The sequence below is a fragment of the Odontesthes bonariensis genome, chromosome 16, assembly GCF_027942865.1.
Source record: "Odontesthes bonariensis isolate fOdoBon6 chromosome 16, fOdoBon6.hap1, whole genome shotgun sequence".
Classification (NCBI taxonomy): domain Eukaryota; kingdom Metazoa; phylum Chordata; class Actinopteri; order Atheriniformes; family Atherinopsidae; genus Odontesthes; species Odontesthes bonariensis.
Genome location: NC_134521.1, coordinates 27,191,279 through 27,215,602, shown reverse-complemented (window position 1 = coordinate 27,215,602; position 24,324 = coordinate 27,191,279). Strand labels below are relative to the sequence as shown.

The window sequence follows — 24,324 nt, the reverse complement described above, 5'->3', positions numbered from 1 at the left end:
CCCTGTCCTGAGCGTGCATTAGGCGACTGTGGAAAAAAAAAAACTCCCTTTTAACAGGACGAAACCTCTGACAGAACCAGAACCAGGAAGATTGGCCATATGCCTCGACCAGCTGGGGGCTGAGAGGACAGGGAAGAGGGGACAACAAGCTCCATGACACCAGGCCAGGGATACCTGCTGAGAAAGAGAAACACAAGTTAATGACAGCAATGATGTCATATGTACATGGGGAGTAAAGAGAGCAGAGGGAGGAGAGGTGCATCATGGGAGCTCCTCCAGTAGTCTGGACCTATAGCAGCTTAACTATGGGATGTTTCAGGGTCACCTGAGCCATCCCTAACTATAAGCTTTATCAAAAAGGAAAGTTTAAGCCTGATCTTAAAGGTAGAGGGTGTCTGCTTCCTGAAGCCAAACTGGCAGCTGGTTCCACAGAGAGGGGCCTGATAACTGAAGGCTCTGCCTCCCAAACTGGTAACTCGTTCCACAGAGAGGGGCCTGATAACTGAAGGCTCTGCCTCCCAAACTGGCAGCTGGTTCCACAGAGAGGGGCCTGATGACTGAAGGCTCTGCCTCCCAAACTGCCAGCTGGTTCCACAGAGAGGGGCCTGATAACTGAAGGCTCTGCCTCCCAAACTGGCAGCTGGTTCCACAGAGAGGGGCCTGATAACTGAAGGCTCTGCCTCCCAAACTGGCAGCTGGTTCCACAGAGAGGGGCCTGATAACTGAAGGCTCTGCCTCCCATTCTACTTTTAGAAACTCTGGGAACCTCAAGTAAACCTGCAGCGAAGTGCTCTGTTGGGAAAATATGAGATCTTTAAGATATGATGGAGCTCGGTCATTAAGAGCTTTATATGTAAGGAGAAGAATCTTAAATTCTATTCTCAATTTAACAGGGAGCCAATGAAGAGAAGCTAAAACTGGAGAAATATGATCTCTGCTGTTAGATCTCATCAGAACTCTATCTGTCACCATTGTCAATCTCACCTTCCCGTAAAGAGATTTAAAGATTTATTATCATCTTCATTTACTGTAACCCTGTGTTTAAACACCGCTGAGAGCAGTTCTGATAACCTCCCTCCCACACATCTGGATTGTCTGGTCATCGGCACCACAGCCTTTCTACATTCTGCTCATGATACCGTTGTTCTACTGAGGAAAAAAAAGTATTAACCCAGAGTAGTTAAATTCCTCGGTTCTATTCTTTGAATAGGACAAGAGCGGAAAGGAAACAGCACTCCATTAAATCAGATGAATGCAACTTGGCCTTTAAAGATAGGGGTACAAAAAGTACTATTGGGGTCTAGAACTACATATTTTTCCCTGGTAGTAGAGGAAGGTAAGAATAACCCCAGATTTCTTGTCAGTCCTGTGGCCAAACATAAGAAACTATTTGTTAATCAGAGAAAAAAACTTTCCCATTCCAAAGCTGACACAATTCCAATGAATAAAGTTAAGACTTTTCTAAGATCCTCCTCAGTTATTGTTAGCGATCTGGGCTTCTAAACCATCTACATGCCTGTTGGACCCCAATCTTTAAAGATGTTTTAGCCCTAATAAACAGCTCTGTACTCGATCAGATCAATCTATCACGGCCCTCTGGCTGTGTACCACAGGTCTTTAAGTTAGCTTTGATTAAACCGATGCTTAAAAAACCATCTTGACTCATATGGTTTGCTAAAGTCCTTTATACAAGCTTCCTTTCATCTCTAAAATCTTTGAAAAAGTTGTTAAAAAACAACTCCACATTTGCAGAGTAATGGTGTGTGTGAAGGGCTTCGGTCTGGACAAAGAGCACACCTTTGTACTGAAACTGCATTAGTTACAGTTACCAATGACCTCCTTATGGCTTCTGACAGCGATCTTGTCTCTGTGCCGGTTGTCAGACCTCAGTATTGCATCTGAAGCCGCTGACCACAGCATCTTAGTACAAAGACTTATTTGAACATATCTGTATCAAGGGTACCGCTTAAGACTGGTTTAAGTCATAAAAAGGTTCCAGTTTATACATCCACATAATGTATCCTCTACATATGTTAGATATAGTTATGGTGTTCCACAAGGTTCTGGACTGGGGGCTGTATGTATGTGTGTGTGTGTGTGTGTGTGTGTGTGTGTGTGTATATATATATATATATATATATATATATATATATATATATATATATAAAATAGTGCATTTTAACACCATATTAGCGCCAGATAATCCAAACTGGTTCTTTGAGAGATAGTTCTGGCTCATTATAGATCAACAAAGGGCCCAACATATAAGTCATTGCAACAGTAATGTGTCATAGTATTTTCTTGGTCCTAATAGTCTTCTGGAGTTTAATGTGTTTTCTTCACCCAAGAGGGCTCTGTGATAACAAAACGCATTTAATCAAATCAAATCAAAAGAAACAAACTGAGGAAAGACGACGACTAGTCTCAAGTCTTTGTGCCCATATATGGAAAGTGGAACTACAGTTGTAAAACAGGTCATTTTAACACACGTTTTGGCGTTTCTCCCATCCGAGCCCCTTTACATTGGCTCCCTGTGAAACTTTGAATAGATTTTAAAATCACATTCAAAACCCTGAACTACGGCACCTGGCTGATCCTCACCATCCTACTGGAGCTATTCACTCAAAGACAGCAGGCCTTCATTTGGTTCCCAGAGTTTCAAGGCCTAGAAATGGAGGCAGAGCTCTGGTCTGGAAACATAGCGGAGGCACCCTCTCGTTGCTTTCAAGTCTAAATGTAAAACTTTGTGTTTGAAAAGTGCTATAAACGCAAAAATGGGCTGAACTGCACATCACCATATGTGAAAATAAAGAATGAGACAGGGCCTGTTTTTCAAAAACGGCGTTTTCCCTCTACTGTAATTATCGTCAGTAAAGCTTCAATAAATCATTAAAGAACTGTGCGGAATCTACTGTAGCGCAACACGTCTTTGTAGATGGAAATGAGTGTGTAAAGATAAAAATTCTAAGCACCCACTGAGAGCCGCAATTTATTGAATACCTCAGAGGCTTTGAGCGGCACTTCTGTGGTTGAGTCAAGTGGATCATAAGGTCCGAGGTATTTAATGCTAACATCTGAAGCATGTTGGCACTAATTCTTAAGGGTATAATGTACAGCGAACCTGTAGCATCCACCTGTGAAATAGCATGCAAAAGAAGGGAGACCACACAAGATTTAAAGTTAATATTTTCTGGAATGCTTTTGCTTTCTTTCTCTCTCTCATTGCCAATGTTCTCGACATCTTTGTCAATTAGATCGTCTTCTTTTTCTTTTCTTTTTTCCTCTTCCTCTCGCCAAGATCAAATTTGAAATTTTCTTTTCTTTTTCTCTTTTTTTTTATCATCTTACAAGCACCCCATTCCTCTGTCTTTATTGGCAAAAGCAAACATGCTAGTAAATTAGAAATCCATTTTTACAAACAAAATACATGAAGAAAATACATCCACATCCTGCAAATATAAACAGTAACAAATCCAAAACTATTATCCAATAAACATTTTTTTTTACACTGGTACTGTGTGATAGTAGCATACAGAGGATAGTACAAAAAGTGGGAGGGAGACACTCTTAGTCCTTGCCTACACGAGCAAGAAACACGCCGATATAGGCGTTTCCCTTGAACCTGTGCGTGACCTCATCTTCAAAAAAAATGAAAAGAGAAAAAAAAAATTGTCCAAGAGGGAAAAGAGCCAGCCTCCCATCACGCACTTAATTTTCCACTGACAGTGATTGAGGGGACAAAAGACACTGTTCTGACTTTGTGGAACTTTCTACGTTTTGTGACGCCGTGCGTTGAGAGAGCAAAGGAAGCCACTTTCTATTCCTGCCCGCCTTCACATGCCGGCAGTAAATGTTCTGTTAAATTCACATTACTGTATGTGCGACGAAGCGAGACTGCCACCGACGCACAAATTAGTTTCTCTCTCCTTTGTTTTGGTTTGGTTCCGACTCGACCGGATATGACCAGCTTGAACTGAACTGTGATAAAAAAAAAAAAATGTAAACAGCTATCTGCTGCAGGGGACCATACGCTGTGCACGCGCTCAGCTTTCATGCAGTACATTTCCACGTTCATCTTAATGGGTTTAGCTCCTCCCAGTCCGAGGACTCTAAAATACAGTAGGTGTAAATAAAAAAAAAGGGGGGCAAAACACGGAACAGAAATCTTAAGTTTTTAAACTCACGCAGTGCAGTTGTAGTCGAGCGGGTTTCAAACACCGACGATATTCAGACCGAGGCGGAGCGGCGCCAAAGCAAAATCAAACAAGAGTGTTTTTCCCACAATTCTGAGCAGCTCTGAACGTTTCTTTGAGAGAAACGTGCTACGCAGATGAGACTTTTAGTGAAAGGACAAGGTTCAACACAAAAGCTAAATTCTTGCAAACAAGCAAGCAGTTAGGCGCTCATGCTCGACCTCTTCTAACTGATAAAACCTCGTCATTCACGTGAAATGACGGGAAAAACAAACCCCTCTCCCAAAAGAAAGAAAAAAAAAAGAAAAATAATTTCTCTTTTGAGCATTTACAAAATTAAAGTAAATCACAAATCCTGTAAAAACTCAGCAATCTGCTGACTGTGTAAGGCAAAGAAAATTATATATATATATATTTCTATTTATATTAAAATCAACTGTTCAGTATTACATTCAAACACCTGTCTATGGATGTCACATTTCTGAAATGCGTGATCTGAACTCCTTCCTGTCAGGCTCTTGGCATGACCGCGTGACAGAATAGAACAAGTGAAAATGTTACACACTCTTACAGGACGCAGAGCACCTGTCTGGGCGTGTATTCACAAAGAGTGGCACTGGACACTGAGTGAGCAACGAAATGGGAGTGGGAAAAATGGGAACTGTATCCCATGGACACGGCCATTTGTAAACATTGGGTTAATCTGTCGCACCGGCATCCTTCCGTACCTTTACTGGCTCTAATGTGGTCAAGGTACGATAAGCGGTGCCTTTGGGCGCCAGGGATGGGGTGGCTCTGTTATTTTTGGGGAAACCCAACACGCACATATTAGCATGTATCCACAGCAGAACACAAAGCCACTGCTGAAAATATGTGGATTCTTTTAACTTGTGAGGGTTTACCAAAAAAAAACAAAAAAAAACAAAACCAAACCATGCCATATTCTGCCGATATACATACGGCACAGCTCGATGATGCAGTGGAAAAATAAATAAAATCTCTCTGGAAGCAACAGAGAACGTTGTACTGGTGATGGAATGGCTGTCCCTGAACTGAGGACGAGACTTTACAAAAAACTGGTGAGAAAAGAGCTTAAATACAGTATGTTTAAAAAATACCTATTCACAGTAGACACAAATGTTGTGCATTACTGATATTAATCATCTGGTAAGCACACTAAAACTCACATAGATTTTTCTATCTAGAAGAACAACCTAACATTTCTTTCTCAGCAAAAGTGAGATGCTTTAAACAATTGTTTAGTTTGAGGGACACAAAAACCTTTGACCCTCTGAATCTTTTTTTTTTTGATGTAGAATAAAGTAGACATTTTTCCTTTGATTAGAGTCTAGAAAAAAAAATAAAAAATAAAAAGTGAGTTCCTTTGCGTGTGAGGGGAGGGGGGAAAAAAAAAAACAGAGAGAAAGTTCTGCTGGAGAGCGGGAGGGGACGAGTCGCGGCGTCTTCATCGCCTCCAAGACCGGCTCTCGTACTCGTCGTCTTCATCATCATCTTCCTCCTCTTCTTCCTCCTCTCCCTCCTCCTCTCCCGGCAAATAAGAGCTAGCATCCTTCTGTTTCAAAGAAAGAACATCCATTTAGTATTTCAGCTTTGCAAATTATTCCCCAACACTTGAACTCATCATCGAGGCGCCGCTTTAGAGCCGGCGTGGCCGTCCAACATGCTGTATTATTTTGTGCCATCGTCACTTAGAAGCTAAAGCCTTGTGCGCTCCACTAAGTGAATTAAACTGTACAAATCTACCTGACAAACGTATACAACAAAGAAGTAACTCATGGTGACACAGGCTACTAGAGATATTCAACTACTTCACAAGAAAAGCTGTTAAAAAGAAAAAAATACGATGGATGTCTGAGCGAATCTTCAAAGCACAAAAAAAACCTGCCGCAGTGTAAAGACATCATAACCTTCTTTAAGAAAGAATAAAGCATATCAAACAGATGGGGTTGGCCCTCAAGTCACTGTTTAATCTCATAAAGAGAAGACTCAAAGCATGCAACTAAAGTACGGGGATTTCACCCGACTGCAATGCTGTTTTAAGGCAAGGCAAGTTTATTTGTACAGCACAATTCAACTACAAGGTGATTCAAAGTGCTTTACAGAGACATTAAAACAGTAGAAATAAAAAGCAAGATTTCAATTTTAAACAAAAAAGAAAGAAATAAGAACAATAGATAAAATCAGAGAAATAAAAAGCAGGATTTAAATTGTAGAAAGAAATAAGAACAATATAAAATCAGTAGTTAAAATGTGATTAAGTTTTGAGCTTTATTCAAATGCAGCTGAAAACAGGTGTGTCTTCAACCTGGACTTAAATCCACTGAGTGCTTCAGCTGATCTGAGGCTTTCTGGGAGTTTGTTCCAGACATGTGGAGCATAGAAGCTGAATGCAGCTTCTCCATGTCTGGTTCTGACTCTGGGAACTGATAGAAGACCGGATCCAGATGACCTGAGGGGTCTGGAGGGTTCATACTGGGACAGGAGGTCACTGATGCATTCTGGTCCTGGACCATTCAGAGCTTTATAGAGCAGCATCAGAACTTTAAAGTCTATCCTCTGATGGAAATGCAGCCAGTGTAAAGACCTCAGAGCTGGACTGATGTGCTCCACTTCTTTGGTCTCAGTGAGGACTAGAGCAACAGAGTTCTGAATGAGCTGCAGTTGTCTAACTGACTTTTTAGGTAGACCTGTAAAGATGCTGTTACAGTAATCAAGCTGACTGAAGATGAATGCATGGACTAGTTTTTCCAGGTCCTGCTGACACATCAGATCCTTTAACCTTGATATATTCTTAAGGTGATAGTAGGCTGACTTTGTTACTGCCTTAATGTGTTTTTCCAAATTTAGGTCTGAGTCCATCACTACACCCAGGTTTCTGGCCTGGTTGGTAGTTTCTAGGTGTATAGATTGAAGTTCTGTGGTGACCTGTAATCGTTTCTCTTTGGCTCCAAAGACAATTACCTCAGTTTTGTTTTTGTTTAGCTGGAGAAAGTTGTGGCACATCCAGTCATTAATCTCTTCAATGCATTTACCAAGAGCCTGTACAGGGCCTCGGTCTCCTGGTGACATTGTAATATATATCTGTGTGTCATCTGCATAGCTATGGTAGTTTATTCTGTTGTTTTTTTATAATCTGTGCCAGTGGGAGCATGTAGATGTTAAACAGAAGAGGTCCCAGGATGGAACCTTGGGGAACTCCACATGTGACTCTTGTGTGCTCAGATGTAAAGTTACCTATTGACACAAAGTACTTCCTGTTCTCTAAGTATGTTTTGAACCAGTTTAGTACGGTTCCGGAAAGACCCGCCCAGTTTTCCAGTCATTTCAGTTAGGGGTGGGCAGTATGGTCTAAAATGTATACCCGGGTAAAATTTGAGCCACTGACGGTATATATCGCGGTATGGTACTTTTGTATATAAATTACAACAGAACAGTTTCTCAGTGGTTATCATAGCACCAAATAAACACTTTCAATCAGGATGTTTGCAGCAATATTAAATTAAATGTATTGTGCAAAACAGAAAACACAGGAAATATAAAAAATATATAAATTATATTTATATTTAAAAAATAAGAAAAGGTACATTTCCTCGAATAAACTGTGAGAGAAAAGCCGCTGCCTCTTGGATAACGTAACTTTCATAGGCGCCTTCCACTTATTCAACATGCTCAAATATGCGTCATGTTTCAGACACCCCATTTGTGCATGTTAAAATAACTGCTTGTTAATACGATAAGTGTTTTATTACTTTGCATGTCTTCCAAAAGAGAAAATAATCAGGATTTTGAGGATGTTACCGTTACACACCAGCTGAGACCCAGGGTAGCAAAACATTATGGGCATGAAAACGAAACTTAGAAAATCGGCTCGGCGCATGCGCAAAACCACAAAGTAGCAATTCTCGAAAAGTAGGAGAAATCAACAGAACACCGGCTTTGACTCGTTTCATATTCCAGAGCATGGTTAGCCCGCAGGTGGTAAAACAAATTACTTGTGTTACCTTGTCTTGCGATTACTGTCGCCCGGCATATCCAAGCGGATGTTCAAAACTTTGCTTTACTGCCATCTACAGGACTCATGAGCTATTGCGGTATAAGGTATGGCAAAAAAATCTCTACCGTTGGTGAAAAATACCACATAAGGTATGATACCGTGCATACCGCCCACCCCTAGTTTCAGTAATATATTGTGGTCAACTGTATCAAATGCAGCACTAAGATCTAGTAAAACTAAGACTGACATTTCTCCACCGTCTGTATTCAGACATATGTTGTTAAACTCTTTGTCAGAGCAGTCTCAGTGCTGTGGTTCTGTCTAAAACCTGACTGGAAGGTGTCATAGCAGTTATTTTGTTTTAAAAAGTAATTAAGTTGTTGAAAAACCGCTTTTTCAATGATCTTACTTAAAAATGGGAAATTTGAGATAGGCCTGTAGTTATTCATTTGTATCTTGTCAAGATTGTCCTTTTTCAGCAGAGGTTTGATTACAGCTGTTTTTAGTGGCTCTGGAAACACACCTGACATTAAAGACAAGTTCACAATCAGTAATAGGTCTGACTCCAAAATCTTTGAGACTCTTTTGAAAAAACCTGTTGGCAGGATGTCTAAACAGCAAGAGGAGGAGTTCAGCTGACGTAAGATGTCCTCCAGGTCTTTGCTGTTAATGGGTTGGAACCGTGTCATGGTGTTTAAACGGGTTTTCGGTGGAGACGGTACATATGCTGAACCTGCTGCTGATGGACCAACTGCTTGTCTAATATCTTGGATTTTGTCTGTGAAGAATTTGGCAAAGTCATTGCAGGCCATGGTGAATGAATTTCAGTTGCCACTAACACAGGAGGGTTTGTTAGCCTGTCAACTGTAGCAAATAAGGCCCGAGCATTATGACTATTTTTTTATGTTTTACTCATGGGACTGAGATGCTCTTAGTACCGAGAGTCCTGCCCTGATTTCCACTGGGAGCTGCAGTGAAAATCTTAAAAGCACTGAAAATAAATGGACAAGTAAAATCTGCAAATTCAACTAAAACCTCCGAAAGTTAAAAATTCAACTGCACCAACTTCCGAACCATGATGTTACTTAATGCTGAATCGGAACGGCGCCTCGCCAAGACGTTAGGGTTAGACAATACATACCGTATTGTCTTCATCTTTGGCCTCTTCCTCCTCTGGTTCCGTCGCAACAGAGGGCGTCTTGGGTTTGTACCAGGAAATCTGCAGAACGCGACCTTTGAATTTAGCTCCCTGATTGGCTGCCTGCGAAACAGAAGAAAGCCGTGGTGATTACAGCTTTCGCTGATTAAATCTGACAGAAATGATCAAAGGAAGCAGAAAGAAAAGAACTTGCAGTCTCTGCTTCACTTCGTGTCTTAAAGGTCATGATGACAGTGTTGTCTTGGTCACGAAGGTCTTCGATCTCGCCGAATTTCTACCAAAAAAAAAAAAAAAAAAAAATAGAAAATATTAAAACCAAATTACAAATCAGTACCCAGTTATCTTTACCAGAAATGAAAAGCCTGTTATGTCCTTACCACAAAGTGCGGCATCAGTTCTTCCTTCTCCTCCTGCGCGACTCCTAAAATGGCGAGGGCTCTGGGTCTGTGGTCGACCACCATGCGGTTCACAACTCCGCCGCGAGCCGCCATCTCTCGGCTCCGGCTCCTGCCGCGCCCCACGTGCATGGAGCCGGGCTCCTGCGCCATCTTCCCTCGGCCCCGGCCTCGACCCGCCGGAGGCCTGATCAGACCCAAGCGTGTCGCCTACAGCGGGAAACGTTTAACGTTACACAAAGACACGGATGTATGGGCAAACCTTTATGATCAGATGTGGGAAACTTAGCCACATGTTGAGGCTGCGCTGATATCTTTTCTTTTCAATATGATCAACATTTAAACCAGCCACAAAGCCTTGGAAAAATATCCCATCTTAAGGGATGAAACGTTCTCTATGAGTTCAGCTCTCTGTGCCGTCACTCTCCCTCCTTTGCCATTAGTCGTCACTCCTCCATTTTTAAAGCGACATCTCACTTTTAACCACTCCTCAACCTTACAGCCACTCTCGCCTCCATTTGTCCCTCCCCAACCTCTGCTTTTAATTGTCATTCCACGATTTTCTTACACACCCCAGCGACTCAAACTTTAATGAGACGGCGCTCCATCAGCGTTAGGACTCGTCTCTGATTTGGCTTCGTTAGCAGCTGCTCCTCTGGGCTTGCTTAAGTGGCTGCAGTTTAATGTGCAGAAGGAGGGCTGGGTTTGGATGGAGGGGGTGGGTAGGAGGGGGGCAGGGTATATGCATTTTTAATCAACAAGCTAATTAAGGACCCTGGGGTTAAAGAAAAAAAAGAAAAGGGTGTTGCTAACCAAGGCTATGTTGTTGTTATTCAGATTTTGAGAGAACATCAGGATAATACAGGTTTTATTTCACTTTCGATGTCTTCACTTTTGTTCGACAGAATAGAAAATAGTCATAATAAAGACAATCCGATAGATGGAAAGCTTAGGTAATGAGTGGAAAAGTCAGATTGTTGAAGAACGGCAGGGCATCAGTGGCAGCCTGTTGCAGCAGCTCTGGACATATTGTGTCTTTCTTTGTACTTCCTTGGGATTATCTAATGAGCTTTTTCTGTGAAAACAATTTTTTTTTTCATTGTTTTACACTGGTTTGGATGTGATGCAGCTGGAATAAATGACTGAAATCATTTTTATTCCCCGTCTTACATCTGTTATGATGCGTAATCATACCAGTTAAAAAAAGGCTATTTGCATGTGGGTGGTTGACTGAGCTTTTCAAAGCCCAATTAATGCCTGGAACAAGATTCAAATCAAAGTGAGTTGAGGAGGAGATGTCTAGGATGTAGAGTGAGAGCAAAGCCAAGAGAAAGGTGGAAGCTTAAACCAGTTCTTTCAATCAACGGTCATGGAAAATGTGACGTCACAGCTAAAAAGGACGAGCTCGGAGTCCTAGTGATGATGCTACGGGACGCAGGAATGACTCTCTGCCAGCTTTCAGAATGTATTGACAGACAGATGTTTAGCAGCTGGGTGTTTATGATCTTAATTAATTGGGTGTCACCTGCCGACACTGTGTGTGACATCATCGGTCAAGTTGTTACCAAGCAACATAAACGTCACCCCGAGATTTTGACCACACCTCCCTCTCTGCTGCAATTCAACTTTCCAGCAGTTTGTCAACTGATTTTTACTTTATTCTATTTTGTTATCCATCTAGAACAACTACATGTGTAAAACCATAGAAAGATACAAGTTAACTATCCAAAAACACCCAGTCTGCCCTCTTTGTTCAGCTCCATTAGCCTAACCAGACACCAACCACCATTCCTGGATGCTAAATTTGTATATGATCCCTAGTGCAGGACGAGTCAGGAACATTTTAATAAAAAAAAATTAAAAAAAAAAGAAGACAGGCCTCATTGTTGGGCCTGGCTCTGGTGTATGGGTGACATGTAGCAAAATGCTGCTAGCAGACATGCAGAAAGTCCATCGGTGCATCTGTCCCACATACATTATGCTTAATTGCCAAGTGTAAACATCAAATGAATACCACAAACATGATGTTAAGGAGGTGGGACTGGAGTCAAAGTGTCAGACGATCGCAAAATGCAACAAATTATTAGTCTAAAAACCTGTTCGAGGACGAAATGGCACATGCATGAATAAAAAAAGCTTTGTGACTTTGTGTTTACATAGAATCTACATATACTTTCATTTACATATCCACTGCAATTTTCACTAAAAGAAATAAAATAATTGGATTTGCGGCTTTATCAGTTTTAATGCAAAAAAAATATATATAAAAAAAATGAATTGACAAGAAAAATAACCTGCCCGACACACTGAGTCCGGTTATGACTGAGCGAATGGAAACAGCTAAACCGTATTCTTGTTACTTATTTTTCTCTGGAAAAAAAATACATCGTTTTACTGGTGGCGATCTTCACATATGCAGACACTTGCTCTTTCCTCCCTTTGCAGAATAGACTGTGATGACAATCTTATCTTTAAACTTCCTCTAAGGCATTTCTTGGTATCGCCCTCGAGAAAAGTGCTGAAGATGCACGATGCTGTCAATCTACCTCTGAATGTCCATGTATGGTGCGTCTTTACCGACATGGTTGTGGCAGTGCAAGATATTCAGATTGAGCTCAGATTACTAATCGCGTTTAAAAGTTGTCTTTCCCTCTTTCTGGGGACACATTTTGGTTCAAAATGATTTACGAGAGGGAAACTTTTAAGATCAATTTGAGGGTTAAACTTCGGATTGAAGATTACGGTGAATGCCTGGTTTGGGTGTTTGTGAGAGGGTTTACTCTACCTCAACTTGCAGCTGCCCTAGTTTTCTCTTGAGGTCTGTAGTGTCCTCTCCAGAACTCATCTTCTTGTGAAAGTCCAACTCTGCATCCAGCAATTCCTTCTGGGCCTGGTGACATAATACATGCAAAGACTTTTTAAAATCTGTTAATTAAATACAAAGAAGCAAAGATAACAGAGTTTCCGAGGAGACATGCAGTCACAGCACAGTAGTGTACATCTGGAGCGGAAAACAGACATTCAGATCCACTTTTGACATGAAAGTAGAAACGTATGGTTTGCAACGTACGTCAGTCTTGGTCTTGGCCTGGCCGTGGTTGGTTTTCCCACTGGTGACCTGGGAGGCATGGTTCATTTCATTCTGCAGCTGGGTAATCTTCTCCGTTAGCTCCTTTAGGGTTTTCATAATGTTGTCTCTCTCCTCGCGCTTCATACCTCGGTTCTTCTCCAGACGGTTTATCAGTACCTGAAGGACAAACAGACACACCACCGCGAGGTGAGGCAGAAGCCAGAGCGATAAAGGATCGATCATGGGAGGAAAAAAAAAAAAAAAAAAGACGGTCTCAAAGACGAGGGTCTTACTTTCTGACACTCAATCTGCGTCTTTAACATCTCTTGCTTCTTCTTTGTCATGTCCTGTTGGAGTTTTAATGCCTCCTGAATGGGGGGGGAAAGGAATTTCAATGAAACACGCAAATATTTCTATTGGTGGACATCTCATTTTTCTAATAAATCCTGCCTCTCACTCGAAGCCCATTAGAGTTACAAATCACTAATTACAGCTCTGCTTTTCCTAAAGCAGCCAAATTTAAATACATGCCTGTTTTTTCTTGAGAGCTTCCTGCGCCTCCAGTGCTTTTCCCGTTTTGCCAAGGCTCTTTGAGGAGGACTTGTGAGATGTGGAAGTGTAGGGGCTCTTCTGGGCGTTTGCCAGCGCAGGCGTCGCCTAAGAAGAATCCCAAAATGAATACAGATCAGAGCGAGACTGCAAACGGCAGCATGCCTTGATGAAAGCAAGAATGCAGCGTCGACCACCGGCAGCTCATGAACCCACGCAGCACATCAGCCAAGGAATTTGTTGAGTGTTAGTTTGTGCTAGCACGATGGGTCCATTTGGATGAAAGTTAAAACCAAAAATATCCTGTTCTTTTTTTTTTTTTTTCCTTTGCCAGTTAGACATTTTTTACATAAAGTCCTGAGTTACCTAGAGCACGACGGCACCCTGAAGTCCAAATGTAAAACAGAGCACCACTGTGTCCACGTGCAACCCCGTGCAAATGTGTCATTTTGTCAATTTATTAAGATTTATAAAAAAATAAATAAAAAAAAATCATTAGAACAAGATTTTCTTTTTTCTGGTAAGAAAGGAAGAAAAAGAAAAAAAAGGCTCAAACATACAGGGATGGCGTCAGAGTTTGGATTCAGGCCCTCCGTCTTTGTCGTGTTTGTGGTCCCAGCTGCTGCATTCAGGTGATGCTTGGGTACAATGTTGTTCAACACATAGGCAGCTGGATTGTGCTGCTTGATCCCCTGAAGATAAAAAAAAAAAAAGAAAAAGGACAGGAAAATAGTAGACTAATCTGAGTGGATCATTGAAAGAACAACAACAAGAAGAAAATACTGAAAAGGATGAAATGATCTCTGGAGGTTTTCAGCTTCCTGATGCCAACCTTGTGCATGTTGCTGTGCTGCAGCCCCTGGCTGGGCGCCGACCCGGCCGCCTGGCTCCCTGAACTCTGCTCCTGCTGCTGGGGACCTGAAGTGTTGGCGCCAAGCTCGCGGTGCCAGTAGACGCGGATAAAGCGGTTGTTGAGGACCGCCTCCGTGCTGGATATGGCCCGCCTGGCTTCTTCGTTCTTTGTGTACTGGATTAATGCCGCCTCTGGGTCTCCGCCAAACACAACCTGGCATGAAAGGAGAGTGCACAGGTCAGCTCGCTGTATGTGATGAAGCGTGTTCTCTGGCGGCGCTGAACTTGCATAACTTAGTGGAGGAAATCGATCTGAAAATGTTTTCAATGTTGGAAGCACAGTTCTTATTCTACTTCTACAACAAGGGCGCCTGTCACCTGTATATTGACGATGATTCCAAACTTGCTGAAGTGCTCGTTGAGCTTGGTGATGTTGTTGAGATCACGTGGGATCTTACGCACCTCCAACTTTGTGTTCACGTAATGATTCCTCTTGGGAAACATGCTCTTATGTTGATTGTTGAAAGTCGGCCTGAAACAAAAGGAAGAGTTTGCGATGAGATCTTCCTTTTGACGCTTATTCTTAGGGAAGATTACGGGAAAAGCAGAAAAGACCAACAACGAATATCAGGGAGTAAGTTGGGACCAAGACACAGGATTCAAATTTCTGTCTCGATACTGAAGTTTCTCATGATTGTTCTTTCTTATCATTGTTAAACTTGCAGAAGAAAGTTAGACGTCCACCTAGTAGTAGAGCATTTGTGATGGACAGTCATCTTAGTCACTGGATTTCTGTGAGCACCTTGTTTCAACAGCTGAGACAAAAGATAAGCTGCCAAGCCGAGTCCCCCTGGCCTGAAACACGGCTCCTTTAGTAGTACTAGGAAACAAATTTCAGCTAACTACTTGATTCAGTGTCTTCACAAAATAAAAGCTTGCTGGTTTTTCTTAATTCCCAACAGTTTCCCACTTTGTGTGAATCTGCGACTCCTTACTTGTCCATCCAGGGCTTTTTAACCGCAGGTCCCTCAGCTGTGCTGGGTCCCATGGTTCTCTTTCTGCTGTCCTGCTCTGTGTTGAAGCGGGACGCGTTGCTTCCAGGAGTGCTGGTTGCTGTGTTGGGCTCCGTCTGGATCACTATGTTGGCAGCTAATAAACGTAAAACAAGACGCCTTCAGTCAAATCTTTCGGTCTGATAAGACCCATCTCCCAGGAAGGGAGAACTAACGAGACAATAGGCGTTACCTCTGGAGCCTTGTCCTTCACTGGAGGTGAGGCCGATGAGATTTGAGCGTTGGGTCTGAACCCGGGGAATGAACTGACGATATGAATTATGACCTGCTGCCGTCAGGCCTGGAGATTCTGGGTTGTAGCCTTCTGGATCGTAGTTGTCTACACACATACAGGCAAAGATGCAAGTTGTTAGAAGGAATAATGATTCCTTTAAAAAAAAAGGAAACAACAGAGAACATTTAACGAAATGATCTGTGTGTATCCGTTGGAGTGAACGCAACAAGCTACATTTTAAAAGAACCTTAAATGTTCAAATAAATATCTGATATAAATACACACACAAATTTAAAAGACACTAAACTGAAATTGTACGTTAAAAATATGACACGACGACTAACCAAAAAGCCATGAAAGTTATCCTGAGCTACATCTTTCTGTAACACGAAGGCAAAGTACAAAATAAGCCCTCTAGTGGCAAACACTTTCCATTTGAGCCGAGCTGGAATTATCCTGCATAACTGGAACTACTGATAAGCTCAAATATGGGAAATAAAATAAATAAATGCCACAGAGTTCACATTTTCTCCTCAAAGACACTTTCCTTTTAGGTTAATTAATAGCACCACCCTGTGGCCAACAATTGTTACTGCACCCTCAGGAAAGCGCCATTATCACACGCGCGCACACACACACACACACACACACACACACACACACACACACCAGTGTGCACACTTCAACTCACACATACCACAGAGCACGTCTGACAACAGTAACTTTGCTGCTGAATAAGTTCGGAGTCAAGTAATAACAATGTAAAGACCAAAAAAAAGAGAGAAAGAAACAACACATTTATCAACAAAATCAACCTCTGCTTACATTCAGACTGGACATATTGGGGGCGCAGAGAAACGGATGCGGACGAAGACGGAGGCTGAGGAGGAGGAGGATGAGAATGATGAGGAGGAGGAAGAGTAGGTGGCATCCCCACGCCAGGCGGTCCGAGAGAAGGAGAAGAAGGGATTGCAGGTTGGTGGTTGGGGGTATCGATCCGACTGTTTGCCATCATTGGGGGTCCTGAGGGAGACACAAGCACAAGCTAATGTCTCAGGTATATCACATGTATAACACCGAGTGAGGCTTTGGGCTAAACTATTAACTTTATTTAGTTGGAACAAAAAAGTTCAACATAACAAAGTATTCAGCAAGAAATAAAAAAAAAAACTAATTACAGAAGCAACGAGCACAATCAAAGAGTTTTCCCATCGTGTGTGTCCTTTGGATCCTCTGTTACATCTTAACTGAATGTGGCTCAGCCGTATCTAAAACAAGTTCACGTCTGAATAATGATACAGTTCAGTGACTGAATGTCTGGGATTTTAAAGAAACATCAGTACCAAATGTGAACTACAATTTAGCTACAGCCTCATGGGTTTTGACTTTTCACCTATTTGGACCTTATCAGCAATATTTTTTTCATTTTATCCTACTAACACCTTATCTAAATTCACCATTTAGTTTGATCTTGTGTATTTCTGTTAATGGCTGACATCTTAAAATCACCACAGGTACTATAAGAGTCTACTGTCCCAGAAAATGAAGGTCTTTGCCTGAATGGGAGTTTTTTTTCATATGCATGTCTCTGAAAGTTCAGAGAAAGCCAGAGAAAAGGTCGTCACTCAGGATTTAATCAGGTGTTTGTACTACAGCCGAGCACTTATGACCCAAAAGTCCAACTTATTTGACCAGTGTGATTGCTGTGAACTCTGCTCTGCACTGAGGACTGGATGTGAGCCAGCACACAGTTTGCATGTCATGCGCTTACCAAGAATCACCAAAGCATGGAATTTAGCTCAAAACAAACCACCATCTACATCATGAGCATGGACTCAGCAAGTTGTTTGTTCTGCTGCGTTCTCGTTGTTTTCTTTAACCCAGAGAGCAGCATGGCGATGACATCTGACAACCACAGAGGTGTCAAAAGTATTTATTCATTACCCAAGTAGAAGTATGGATCCTGGAGTTTAAAAAGACTTCTGTAGAAGCTGAAGTATCAACTCAAGCTTTTTACTCAAGTATAAGTATAAAATTACTGCCTTCAAAACTACTTAACGTATAAAAGTAAAAGTAATGTTAAAAAAAACAAACAAAAAAAACCACGGTGTTCTGGCAGCAGCAGAAGCTGGAGGAATTCTCACGGGGGAGCTAAACTAACAGCTAATGAGAGCAGGGACAAAAGAAGAGCGAATTTTCGCCATCTAGTTTCAAAGCACTTTGGTGAACGCTACATTTATTTAATTTTTTTTTTACAACTCGTTACTACCCCGTGAGAATTCCTCCCTGCTTCTCCGAGCAGAGAAGGTACGGTTCTAACGAATCTTAAGTACGTCACACAACCCCACTTCAAATAAGCCAAACTATCCCTTTCAGCGCACTGTGAGTGCAGGCCAGCGGGGAAATGGGTACAATTGGACGGATGCCTGCCAGAAAGAGGCCGTGCCTCGAGTGAGCACGCCCTTAAACGACATAACAAAATGTGACCACGGTGTCAAAGGAAACAAAGTGCGGAGGAGGAGAAAAAGTGCAGCGTCCTTCAGAAATCCCCCATCAGTTGCTTGCACTGGAAGAACGCAGTGCACTGCACGTTCTCTAAAAGCTGACATTAACGCATACGACACTGACAATAATACTCACTCATTGGGAACACGCCTGGGGGTGGCGGCTGGCCATACGGGGGCATCGACGGCATCCTAAGGGGAGGGGGTGGCTCGGTGATTGGGGGCATGGGCAGACCGGCCGGGGGCATGACCGGTGGGGGTGGGAAAGGAATTATGTTGGGCAGACTGACATCATCAACAATGAGAGGGTCATTGCCGTGGTCAAACGGACAAAGGTCCCCACGAACACAAAATCCTTTTTCTGTTGAGGGAGAGAAAGAAAAAGAAACACATAGATACATCGTTTATATACACACAGAACATAGCTGTTATCAAAGACTGACAAATCGCTTGATTATCACACCTAAATCTGTTACTAAGCAACTAAAATCATTCTCAAAAGTATTACAAAACTAAGAGGAAAAGTAAAAGAGTTGAAAGAAACCAAATGAACAAACGTCCATGTTCAAAGCAGCCAAGACACACAGAGCAGTTCATGTATTTACCCTCCAGTCTCATTAAGACGCTGTGTCCCTCGTGGCTGTGTTTGAGCCTTGTGACAGCAGTGCGCTTCAGGGACAGTGGGTTAAGTTTAAACTCTCCTGGGTCTCTCTAGTGGAGGCCTACTTACTTTCCTGCCTGCCACTGGAGACGTGGGACTAAGTGCTAAACAGTGGTCATTAGTGAAGAGACTCAACAAGGCCCTAAAAGCCTCATGGGAAGCGGGACAATAGCCAGAGCACACTTTCCACTGACCATGCCATATACCAGAAATTCATGGTCAACACAAAGATATTGCAATAACAACATCTTGCTGTAGAGGCATAAGAGATACGAGGCCCAGAAAATAAATATCACTGACGGAGAGAAGGAATCAAAGAAGAAGTGCTGCTCCTACCATCGTAATCTCTGCAGCGCTGCTTGAGTGAGACGCTCTTGTTGCTGAATGGCTTGTTGACACCCTCTTGCCTCTGAGCACTGTAGTAGCCAGACCAGCTGTCCGTAGTGCTGTCGGGCAGGTGAGCCGGTGTTGCGATGGAAACTGCCCCACTTCCCGGCACTCCTGCTGAGGAAGAGGAGGGAAAGGGATGTGGAGGCGTGGGAAGGGGCAGGAGAGGTGGGGGGTGCTGCTGCTGGGCGCCGGACGTGCACGAGGAGTTGTAGCTGTCGGTATCCTTTCGCTCCACCTCAAACTTGGACTTGAACTCTGTTTAAAAGAAGGGTTGAGATCTTTAAAATGAACCGAATAGTATTACAGAAGCATTGTATACCAAAAGCAGAATTTTAGAAGAAGCTCCTTCTCTCATTATCCCAGACAAAGATATGCAGATTAACCTTGTGGGTAATAAGGCCAATTCCAACCCATGCTGTTGAATCCCCAATGATGTGACTGCAAAGCGGTCCACATTATTCTTTATAAAAACTCTACAGCGCCGCTGATCAACAATCCAACACAAAAAGCACAAAATTACAGCTTGCTACATTCGGCGCTTCCCTTAAACAATCCACAGCAGCCCACATCCAGCCCGTCTCCGGCAGCGCTCCTGCATCAGTAATGCCCCGTGCAGTAGTGCAGTCGAGAGCCTCAGCGGCTCCGACACACCTGGGTCTGGTCCCCAGTGCTGTTGTTATTGGTTGAGGGGAGACTTTCTCACCTCTGCCTCCTCTGTGCTCCTTGTCCCTGCTCTTTCCTCGGCTGCCACTCCTGCTCCTGCTGCGGCTGCGGCTCCTGCTGTAGCTCCTCCCTCGGGGGCTGGCCCTGCGACGCTCGTGGCGCTCCCGCTCGCGGTGGGAGTCGCTGCCGCTTTTCCCGTACCGTTCGAAGTCACGGCGCTTGCGCTCATCTCGTCTCCTGTCATCGCGGCTCCTGTGAGGTTGACGAGTCAGAGGGAACGCATCTGAATTACTCTCCCCGGGCCTGCTTTGAATGCAAGAGTCAGGCAGACATATGCAGTGAATTTACAACACCACAGCTAATAAACAAATAAAATTATCCTACATATGTGTTAATATCTACCTTGAAATAATTGAGAGATGTCTCAAGAAACTATTTATGAGTATTGCTTGAATAGAACATCTAAATGACGTAATACTACAGACCGTAAATCTTAAGACACATTTAAGACTTTTAACTGTCGTGTTGTTTCATTGTGTAACAGTAATATTGGCCTATGTGCTGTAACTTGATGCATCACAGCCAAGGGAGCAGTTCGTGGACACCAGGGCCTTCATCAAGATAAAAACAGGGCTCATGGGCTTTTAAACTACCCATGCAAATATAGTCACATGTTGAGATCTCTGCACAACCACACCATGCAAAACATTCTTCTCTAAAGCAACAATAAAGAGAAGCTCGGTGAAACAGAAACGCAGATTTGGGTAGGAATTTAAGTATGGCCCAATGACATCATTTGCCTCGGTCATTAAGATGAAGTTGCACAAATCCACAGCCGTACCTGGATTCGTTGAATTCAGAGCGGTTTCTCAGGGGGCTTCTCCTACGTCTGTTTTCTCTCTCCTCCTCTGGGGTTTCAGCCTTGGGGGAAACAACAATTATGTTACATAAAAAGAGACTAAAGGCTAAACAGAGTAATCAAAAGGGTCAAAGCGCTTAAAGAAAACAGACCGACCTTCTCCACTACATGCCTTTAAAGGTGCTTTAAGATGCGTTACCAGACATGAAATTTCTCAGCCACCACTCTTACCTCAACGACATCAATTTTGACTGCAGGTGGTTTAACCTCCTCTTTAGGAGTCTCTTTGGCTGCAGGATTTCCCAGGTAGTTCTTGGTCGTCAGACATTCAAAGAGTTTATCGACAAATCCGACCGTCTCTGCAAGGGCAAAATTAAGCATGTAAACAAATTTCATTTTCACTTAAGCTGCGTGCAGTTTTTTTTTTTTCATTCTTTGAAGAGCAAAGAATCAATCAAAACCCTGTATGTCATTACTGGCCCACCATGACTGTAGTAGCTAATCAACAATAAAGTGAAAGCTTGCTCAGGACAGAGAGCACAACTCATCTTAAAGGAGAATTCCGGCTATTTTACAAACATATCCCATCTGTTGGAGACCCAGGAAAGTTGGCCAAAGGGAAAAACGCGAGAAATTTTCATGCCCGCTGCGCAAAGTTTTCCAATTGCGCTGATTTCGACTTCGGCTTTTGATTTGTGCGCATGCCTGTGGAACACGGAAGCTGAGAGAGGTAAGTGCGCTGTTTTTGAAATCTCAAAATGTATCATGTCTGTGCTAGCTAATGGTATGGTTAGCCCCTGGGTTGAATCGTATTGCTACTGACACCACGGCCAAGTCGGTAAAAAGTATTTTGATACACGTTAAGAGCCACAGGAAAGGTTAAAAGCTTGCCCGATAGAGCCCGCTTTCATGGAAAACTTTGCGCAGCTGGCATGAAAATTTCCATTTGGCCAACTTTCCTGGGTCTCCAACAGATGGGATGTGTTTGTAAAATAGCTGGAATTCTCCTTTAAGCCAAACATGTTGATGCTCAAAGATGACACTCCCTCTGGTGGTCACAATAAGGATCCCCATGTGATAACTGGGGATTATATACAGCTGATTATTTTTATTTTTTTACACTTTAAGTTATCAAGAGAGTCGATTTCTAAATATTTTATCAGCCTCGCCACTTAGAACATTGTGCTTTGTGTGTGAAAGTCAGAACAGCTGAGTATGACAATCTTTTGGGAACACACAATATGTCTGGGGGGCATTCATGTTTCAAAAATTCAAAAACACTGTTTGCTTTGATAAAGTTGAACCACTGAATTCTTCGAGGTTAGTTGAACTCTGAAAAGCTACAGCTTCTACAGTTCTCAGGTAAAGTATAGTTCAGTTTTCCATGACAAAAAGGTGAAAGCCAGCACCTTACTTTTGTTTCTGGATAAATGTAGAAGAATCCTCTACTATGCTTCGCATCGCCCTCATTCATGTGAACGTCTTACCTTTTTGTAGGAAGACATCAAGTTGATCAGCACACAGCGCTTTCAGTTCCTTCTCTGGTTTGTCCTTCTTCACAAGAGCCACCACGTAGTTGGCTAATGCAGAGGGGTCAGCGTCACATCTGCAGGTTAAAAGAAATGTATCCTCAGCTTACCCAAATAAACTCCATTAACATACAGGGAACAATAGGAGAAAAAAAAAAAAAAAGTGTTTGCCAAGCTATTTCATGACTGAAGAAGGAGGAGACTAAGCTAAATATTCCAAATGTAAAATGAAACTGACGGGCAACATACCATGTGCCAGTGAAAAACAACCATAATCAAACTAACAGTCCTCTCAGCGAGCAAGTCAAGGGTATAGAACAGCTGAAAATAAATAATCACAGCAAGCCTGAGCAAGCACAAAGCCTATTCACAGGTAACTAAATAACTATTATCCATCCTCCGACACCCACTTCATTCCATAAAGGGTTGGAGGGGAGGAGGGCGAGAGGACTGAGTGAACCTGTCCCAACTGCCACTGGCAAGACACACAGTACACCCTGGAAAGGTCAACAGTCCATCATAAGGCCGATGCAGGGACAAACAAGAAAGAACAACTATACACACTCACATTAACTCAAAGGCAGGTTTCAAATCGGAAATTTGATCTAATAAGCAGCATGTTTTCGACTGTGGGAGGACCCGGTGTTCCCAGACGGAACCCACACAGAAAGACCCCGGCTGAGATTCGAGCGTGAGGCGAAAGCACTAACCCCCACACCTCAATGCAGCCCATATGCTGCTTATAGCAAACGTCCATCCATCCATTTTCTATACCCGCTGAATCCGTCGGTTGGGTCGCGGGGTGGGGGGGCTGGAGCCTATCCCAGCAGTCATCGGGCGAGAGGCGGGGTACACCCTGGACAGGCCGCCAGACTTATAGCAAATGTATATTTGAAATTTAAAACAGTAAACAATACACTTAACCTGAAGGTGCAGCCTCTAAATAACAACTGTGAACAATAAATGTACAAACTTGAAAGACTACCTTTTCTTGCATTTGCCCTACAAGCAACCAAACCATATGAGAGTATGATGCTTTAGGCTATCACACTGACCAGAAGCTGATAGACTACATAAATGAGGGAAAAATACATTTGAAAAAAGATAAAACTTATAGTAGACTAAGCTCATAAGCTCATAAGACTAAGCAAGTAATAATTTAAACAAGAGAGTCTCGGTAAGAATGACTGTATAAAGAGAAGCATCCTGCCTTACTCTCAACAGCACGTCATAAAACCATATAATGGTAAACAGTGAATGGATGTTACAATATGACTTGTTAATCAACAACTGTGTTCAACACCATCAACTCATCCACACAGAAACTTATCTTTAATCACTTTGTCAAATGTTCAGCTGCATTAATACATTCGGCTATGTGCAACCTGGGTCTGCGCGCGGACAGATATTAATATAACTAAACGAACGTCTAAAACATGTAACTATGGTAACTTAAAGAGCAAATTGTAACGTGGCGCTGGGTGCAGCCCATGCAATCAAATTCTTATTTTACCCACAAACAGAAACAAACTAAGCTGTGTGTTGGAGCTTAACGATTTGCTGCAGAGCTGTGGTAAAGTTAAACTATCGTGCGCCAACGGCCTGTCTATCTACCATAAATCAACAGAGAAACAAACGTGGACAGCTGTCCTATCTAACGCTCGCCATTGATGTCTCTGTTTTAGCAAATCACAAAGTACTAGACTCTCTCTTGTGCGAAAGGCCAGCTAGCGGCAACGGTGGTTTGCTAACTCGTGCAAGAATCTGCCATCCGATTCAAGCGCGTCCCCATTGATGCCTGGCTAAACCACAGGCTAGCTAGCTAGCGTAGCATGCAAGCTAAATGTCATTTCAATTCAACACTCACATCGGCTCCAGGAGTTTTGCCAGCCATGACTTCAAGGCTTCCACATTTTCTATGATCATCGTGGGAAAGACTATAATTCTGTCTATAAAAGGAAAGTGCGTTTTGACGACCCTACTTTCATCGTCTATATATTTATAAGCTTTAAGGCCTTCTGTCTCTCTTCTCTGGCAGGTCGCACGAATTACTTTACGGCATAGCAACACAAGTGGAGTTGTCGCAACGCAGGCCTGATGACAGATGTTATAATCCAATGGGGCTCTTTTGGAAAAACGACCAATTCAAGTCACACCAGTGGACCCACGTCTGCGTTTAAAATGTGGAAGACTGATCA

General features: G+C 42.7%; 1 protein-coding gene across 3 annotated transcripts; it reads right to left on the bottom strand.

Annotated features, from left to right (window-relative positions):
* Positions 1-3,173: 3,173 nt before the first annotated feature.
* On the bottom strand, positions 3,174-24,178 carry rbm27 (RNA binding motif protein 27). Of its 3 annotated transcripts, none has more exons than XM_075486735.1 (21): positions 23,994-24,178; positions 22,085-22,203; positions 20,829-20,956; positions 20,580-20,659; positions 19,779-20,044; positions 19,022-19,330; positions 18,161-18,385; positions 16,346-16,543; positions 15,479-15,625; positions 15,229-15,382; positions 14,612-14,765; positions 14,214-14,447; positions 13,942-14,073; positions 13,364-13,489; positions 13,126-13,200; positions 12,833-13,009; positions 12,548-12,652; positions 9,745-9,972; positions 9,557-9,641; positions 9,350-9,465; positions 3,174-5,766 (listed from the first exon to the last, which is right to left on the bottom strand). In XM_075486735.1, exons 1-21 carry the CDS (start codon positions 24,050-24,052, stop codon positions 5,659-5,661), a joined length of 3,225 nt encoding a protein of 1,074 aa, XP_075342850.1. In that variant the 5' UTR covers positions 24,053-24,178; the 3' UTR covers positions 3,174-5,658. The 3 variants fall into 3 exon arrangements, with proteins under 3 accessions (XP_075342850.1, XP_075342851.1, XP_075342852.1); XM_075486736.1 differs by having other exon boundaries at positions 19,779-20,041; XM_075486737.1 differs by having other exon boundaries at positions 19,779-19,990.
* Between the last annotated feature and the right edge of the window lie 146 nt (positions 24,179-24,324).